The sequence below is a fragment of the Fukomys damarensis genome, unplaced genomic scaffold, assembly GCF_012274545.1.
Source record: "Fukomys damarensis isolate Sample0158 unplaced genomic scaffold, DMR_v1.0_HiC HiC_scaffold_24, whole genome shotgun sequence".
In the NCBI taxonomy this organism is placed as follows: domain Eukaryota; kingdom Metazoa; phylum Chordata; class Mammalia; order Rodentia; family Bathyergidae; genus Fukomys; species Fukomys damarensis.
The window spans coordinates 72046353-72053324 of record NW_022900936.1 but is presented as its reverse complement, the minus strand read 5'-3'; the positions used below and the strand labels follow the sequence as shown (position 1 = coordinate 72053324).

Sequence of the window (6972 nt, the reverse complement as noted above, 5' to 3'; positions counted from 1 at the left end):
TGGTGCTGGGACTCCGTACCAAGGCCATCCTATTGAAAACCTGTTTGAATTCTTGAGAGAAGTCCATGAGTGTTTCTTGTCTCCTTGACCTCTTGTCCAGGACCCTGGGCATCTCCCAGAGCTGTGTCTCACCCAGACAGTGGGAGCCCCAAAATGAAACCTATCCACACAGCTGTTTGAGTCTCAGGTTCAGCTGGCCCCACCTCAGATGGCATCCAGTCCGTCACCCTCTCCTGGGGATGTTTGGACTGGAGTAACTCAGTAGCTGCCACAGCCCGCAACATCCACTTCTCCATGGGTGTGTTTTTCCATGGAGGCCTCCAGGGTCCCCTGCCATCACTGCACCACTGAAAGGCTGAGCTTCCCCTCACCCAGCAATCTGGGAGTCAGGGAGAAAGCAGTTTGCCACCTTCCTCTTCTGCCTTGAGGTCTGTCACCTTGCTCTCTCCTTGGGCTCCAGTTCTCCCTTCAGGACTTTCCTGGATCTCGGGGCTCACCTTCCTCCTTTTTCCTAAGGTGCTATATGCCAGCGTCTGGTCTCCCAGTCTTGGGAAGGCAGATTTGCTGCTGCTCACCATACTGCCATCTTCCTGGAAGTCTCTCAGTCATTTACTTTTAAGAAATAAGTTGTTGGTCCCGTGAAGCAGTTCACACTCTGGACTCTGGTACTAATTGCTTCTTCCCCAACTCCTGTGCCATCTTGGAGCTGGTAGCTACTCTTGGAGACCTGGATTCAGCTTTCAGCAAGGACATGTCCTTGTTGTCACTGGGGATTTACTGCTACACTGCATTTCCAGGCATCGACTGTCTTCACTGATGCTTTAAAAATGAGATTTATACAAGATCTCAGTAATGAATGTAACTGTACTGTATACCTAAAATGTATCAATAAACTCAATGAGGAAAAAATAAAAAAGAATAAGACTTATCCAGCGGTTCAAGTGTTGGCCTAGGATCCATTGTTTTTTGTTTTTGTTTTTTTGGTACTGGGGATTGAACTCGGGTCCTTGTGCTTGCAAGGCAGGCCACCAAACCACTGAGCTAAATCCCCGGCTTGATCCATTCTTTTTGTTTTTTCCCAGTCCTGGGGATTGAACCCAGGGATTTTATATTGAACAACATCCCCAGCTCTTTTTATTTTGAAACAGGGTTTTGTTGAGTTCTCTAGACAGGACTCGAATTTGGGATTCTGTTATCTCCTGGATCCCGGAGTTCTGGCATTACAGACATGTACCACCACGTCCAGCTTGGCTTTGGTTTTTCTGAGACAAGGTCTCATTGTTTAGTTCAGGTTGGCCTTGAATTCATGACAATCCTGTGTAAGCCTCCTGAGGGCTGGAATAACAGATGTTCACTATCCATTATTTTTTAAGTTTTTGTTATTAACCTTTCATTTAATGGTCTTACCTACCATTGATCTTTTACTATATCCATTATTTATTAGGAATCACTAATGTTAATTTTTCTAATTGCATTGCTCTTTTCTAGGTTTATTGGCACTTTCCCTTCAGCAATTATTTTATTAGAAATAAACAGGAAAGGCATGATAACATCTTGGTTTTTTCCTGCTTACTCATTTTCAAAATTAAGGTTGGCATCCTAGTACCTTCTGGTATTGTTCCTGCTATGAACTCAGGGAGTTTGTAGTGTTTTTGTTTTGCTGTTTTGTTTGTTGTTGTTTTGGTATTAGGCAGGTGGTGGAACCACAGAGCCAAAACCCCAACCCTGGGAGTTTGTATATATAAAGTGTCTCAATTAGTTCCAGTCATTCTTTTTTGTGGGGTGGGGGGGCGGTACTGGGGATTGAACTTGGAACCCTTGCACTTGCAAGGCAGGCAGCAGAACCACTCAGCTAAATCCCCAGCCCATAGTCATTCTTTTTGATATTTCCTTATTTGACTGGCTGATTGATTCCTAGATGTTCTGACACAACTCCAGTTTCTAATAGCTTTCTGGCCCAGTAAGAGACTTTGGGCTTATTTTGTATAGTTCTGCTCTCAGATCTGAAAGCAAGAGTTTTTCTAAGAAGCTTTGGTTTCTGTTAGTGAAAAATAAATTTGTAGAGACCACAAACTAGAGGCCACACTTTTTCTTGCTCTTTTTTCCTTCTCTCTCCCCTTCCTTCTTTTCTCTCACACCAGAGAGATTGAACCTCGGGCTCACACATACTATGCAAGCACAGCTTTATCTCCAGTTCCTCCCTGCTTTGCGGTGCTGGGGATGGAACCCAGGCCCTCATTGCTAGAGAGTCCCGCAGTAAGTCTCTGGTCCCACCTGCCCAGTCTGCAGGCCTGAGAATTAAAACTAAAAGGCAGAGCTAGGAGAAAGTGGGGGCCAGGATGATCAATGCCAGTGCAGCCAACAAAGGCCCTGGACAGTCCTAGGCACTGACCACTGGAAATCAACTGGGTTAAAAGTGAGCTACGAATGGTTTCTATGGAAATTAGTGTAAACAAGGCTCATAAAGGACAAGTTCGATTTAGGAACAGAATAGACAAAATATATGGGTGTAATTAGAACATAGTCCTTCCAGTTAGGTTTTAGTTGTGGGCATGGACCTCAGCACTCTGACCTCAGCAAGCAGGCTTTGGCCAGCCAGACTCATTTCTCAAAACAAGTCAATTGTGGGGTTAACTGTATCCAGCCTGCTTTGGGCATAATCAGAATTACAGTCCTCTGCAACTCATGAATGCACTCACGTAAGTGCTCTCCCTGAGAGCAGCAACCCCACCCATTTAAATTTATTAAATTGCCAAATTGCCCAGGCTAGTTTCAAACCTGCAATCCTGAGTACTAAAGCTGGGACTACGGGTGTGTGCCGCAGGGTCCTTCCTCACAGCTTTTGTTTTGAAATTTTATTTTGAGACCTGATCTTGGCAAGTCACCATGGCTGGCTATGAACCTGTGACCCTCCTGCCTCATCCTTCCTAGTAGCTGGGATACAAGTGTGACCACCACATCTGACTGTTATATCTTAATATTATTGCTTATAGGACTTTTCTGTGCAGAGATGAGCAATGTATATATTTTAAAGTAAAAAATATTCATTTGTACTGTCAGAGTAATATGCTCTTCTCTGTAATTTCCGTAGTTTCAATTGTTGGAAGGTCAACTGTGACCTGAAAATACTACACGAAAAATTCCAGAAATGAGCAGCTTGTGTGTGTGTGTGTGTGTGTGTGTGTGTGTGTGTGTGTGTGTGTGTGTTCTGAGAAGAGGCTATTCATCCAGGCTGCTCGCTCCTGATTCCCCAGGGTAAATGTCTGTCTAGGTGAAAACAGTATAGAGGCTTGGTACAACTTACTGTTTCCGGCATGCACAGGTCGCAGTAGATGAGGGGCTACTATATTTCCAAGTAAAGTTGAAGGTCACTTTTGTTTTCCTTTCTGGATTGCTGGGGATTGAACCCAGGGCCTTGCACATGCTGGACAAACACCCTAGTCCTACCACTGAACTACGAGCCCAGCCCAAACTCACAATTGAAGGTTTTTACTTCTTGGGTTTCATATTAATTATTCTTTATTCTCTATAATATTGGTTTCTCATACACAAAACAACTTTTGTGTGCTTTATCTTACAATGTTGACATAATACTTTCAGAGTCCTATATCCTATTACCTGGGAGGCTGAGGCAGGATTGCTGCAATTTTACGGCCAGGCTGGGCAACATAGTGAGACCCTATCTTACAAATAATGGGAAAAAAGTCCTACTACAATTATTACCAACTCTAAAACTATGAAATGCAGCCTACTAGGGGAATATAGTCAAAATGCTTTTTAAAACAAAACAAAACAAAAAAATGCTAGGCGTGGTGGCGCACGCCTGTAATCCCAGCACTCGCGAGGCTGAGGCAGGAGAATCACTGAGTTCGAGACCAGCCTGGGCTACATAGTGAGTTCCAGGTCGGTCTCAACTACATAGTGAGACCCTGTCTCAAACAAACAAACAAACCAACCCCCCACCCCACAAAACAAAAAAAAACAAAATGCTTTTAAAGTCACTTGGATTTTTTTTTTTATCATTGGCTTGATATATGACTCGTTTTTTGGTAGTACTGGAGATTCTAAGCCTTTGAACTGAGTCACATCTCAAGCCCTTTTACTTTTGATACAAGGTATTGCTATATTAGGCTCCAAGTTCCAATGCTAGTATTGAAACTAAAAGCAGAGGGGTAGAATGTTCTATAAATATCACTTAGGTTGAGTGGTAGGTTTATGTACTATATAACCTTACTGATTTGGGGGTGTATAGTACTAAAAGAGGACTGAGACACCAACTAAACTGCAGACCCTCTCATTACGCCTGTTCCGTGTACTTTGAAGCTGTCACAGTGCATACACACCTTGCTTTGAGGTCTGAAGCAGCCTTTCCTCTAGAGCTAAAGGTATACGCTGAGGGAGCCACACTCACCCACTGCTGCATGCTGGCTGCTGGCACGTGACCCCAGAACTGCCTGGCCACAGTCACCATGTGAAGCACACAGCTATCGCCATGGTAATTTCATTTCCCCCACACTCTCCTGTAGACCACGAGGTGACACAGTACAGTGCCTCCTGAGGTGTGAGTGTGGCTTCCTGTTCAGTGCAGTCTGGAGACTGGAGTACTTGCCAAGGTCCCCACCTCCCAGCCTTTCCTTCCTCATCTCAGTAACAGAAGGAAACAAGCAAGTTTTCATGTTCTCAGCAGCGCGACATAGGAGGCTGCATGGGGCAGGTAGCAGCCTCACTAGCCTCACTTCAGCCAAAGCAGCTCCTTTTGCTTTTGTTTGGTAAGACAGTGTCTATTAGCCCAGGCTGCCTTGAACTCAGAGCAATTGTCTTGCCTCAGCCTCCTGAGTCTGGGATTATAGGTGCACGCCACCATGACTAGATCAAGCAGTTCCACTTGTACTATGGTCAAAGACTTATTTCAAAAATACATTTTGACAGCTGGCAGCAGAGCCCACCCCTGTGCAGTTTCCTGAGGTATGTGGTGAGGTCTGCTGTGACCCCTGCCCTAGTTCAGTAGCACAGAGCACAGTACTAGAGCTGGAAACAGGCCAGACCTCAGTGCTGCCTTTCCCACTGGCAGGGAACGGTCCTCCTAGGCCTGACCTCATATGCCAGGCCCCTCCTCTGTGAGGGTCTGTGCTGTCACGGAGGCAATGTGAGAAGGGACTCCCATCACAGAACCCCCACACATACTTTTTTTTGGCACTGGGGATCGAACTTGGGTCCTTGCACTTGCAAGGGAGGCGCCGGAACCACTGAGCCTTGGCCTCCACAGCCCTCACCTCTTGACCAGCTGCAGTCCCTCATGCTGCATGGCTCCTTCAAGATCCCCACGTGCCATGGCCCATCTGTCCTGCAGGAGTCTTCTCTGCAGATGGAGTGAATCCGGAGAGGAGCAGCAGTCGGGGCTACTTGCCTGAAGAGCCTGCAGCACAGAGCACACTGAGGGGACACACACACTAGCTAGGGGCAGGCACAGCCTGTGGACCACCAGGAGGTGCCAGGATAATCAGTAATAAGGATAAGCAATACCATTTTATTTATTTTGGAAACAACACCCTCATATAAAGCCTGAACCCAAGGCACAATAAAAATGGCCCCCAATATTTTTAAATAGTAGATCTGAAGTCCCTGTAGTTTCTTCTCATGAATGCTTCTGACTGGACAGTAACTGCAAGCTGTACAGAGTCATGTTAAGGCAGAACCGAGCTGGGCTGCACTGGCTTATCTTGTCAGAGCCTCGGTTCTCCCAGCTGTTTGGCAGCTGTCTGAAGTGCCATGCGTGCCTGGCTGCTGTCACTGCTCGTTCTGCTGGCTCTCTGCGGCGGAGGCCGACACAGAGCCCTGGCCCTTGTTGACGTCACTGATGCACACCCACTGGCCATCCAGCGACTCCTTCCACAAGGTCACCTGCAGTCAGAGCACAGTCAGTCAGTTAGCGTGCCCCTCACCCACTGCCCAGCTCCATCTCCATCCAGTACCACGCTGCCCAGAGCCTGGCATACTGGCTGCAGTCCTAGCACTCTGGGAGGCTGAGGTAGGGGGACTGCAAGTCGAACCCTGGGCAATTAGCAGGATCCTGTCTCAAAAACATAAAAAAGCAGGGCTGGGGGTACAGTTCAGTGTGAAGGCTTTGGGTTCTAATCCCCAGTGTTGTATAGGGAGGAAAGGTAAAACAAACAAATTAACCAACCAAACAAAACTCTGTTCAAAAGCCTGTAGGAAAACAGCCCTTACATTCCCCCACTGAAATCTCATTAAAATACAGGTAAAAGAATAAAAACTTTTTTTTTGGTATTTGGGATCAAACTCAGGACCTTAAGCTTTTGAGGCAGTTGCAGCACCACTGAGCTAAATCCCCGGCCCCAAAAATATTTAAACAGAGTCAGATGTTTTGCAAATGGGAAGGGAACCAAGCGATGGAGGGTTTGGGAGGGAGTAGAGGGAAGGGATATAGAGAATGAAGATGTGTTACGTACATGTTCCAATTCCTCAGGATGAATTGTGTACCACAAAACACAGACTGATAAAAATTTTCAAATTAACTGCTGGGTTTGGTGGCACATGCCTGTAATCCCAGCACTAGGGAGGCTGAGATAGTATCACTGAGTTCAAGGCTGGCCTGATCTACCTAGCAAGACCCAGCCTCAAAAGAAAAAAAAAAACAACAGCCACAAAGAATGATATAAATATATGATGCTGTTTAAACTGACATAGCAACAGTGATAGATGTAGGGTGGCCAAGAACAGGGCTCCCCTGATCAGAACAGACCAAGGCCTTGGGTCCCTGGCAGCTGGCTCAGAGAATGGGGTTGGTGGTCGTGTGTTTTACGAACTTTTAAGAATGCTAAGTTTGGGAGCTATTGTCCAGGAAGTACAGTTTCTGTGCTGAAGTGCAGAAGAAACAGCGGAAAACTGGAAAGGTCCCTGGAGAGGAAAATTCAGGAGGCTACATTAAAAAAAAAAAAAAAAAAAAAAAAA

The 6972-nt window shown here is 46.0% G+C and overlaps 1 protein-coding gene across 1 annotated transcript in view; it reads right to left on the bottom strand.

Annotated features, from left to right (window-relative positions):
- Positions 1–5517: 5517 nt before the first annotated feature.
- Positions 5518–6972, bottom strand: part of Sec13 (SEC13 homolog, nuclear pore and COPII coat complex component) — an 18653-nt gene continuing 17198 nt past the window's right edge. Inside the window, exon 9 of the mRNA XM_010619273.3 lies at positions 5518–5901. Within this exon, the coding sequence (XP_010617575.1) occupies positions 5788–5901 (114 nt within the window). The 3' untranslated portion in view covers positions 5518–5787. The remainder of the gene's footprint in view (positions 5902–6972) is intronic.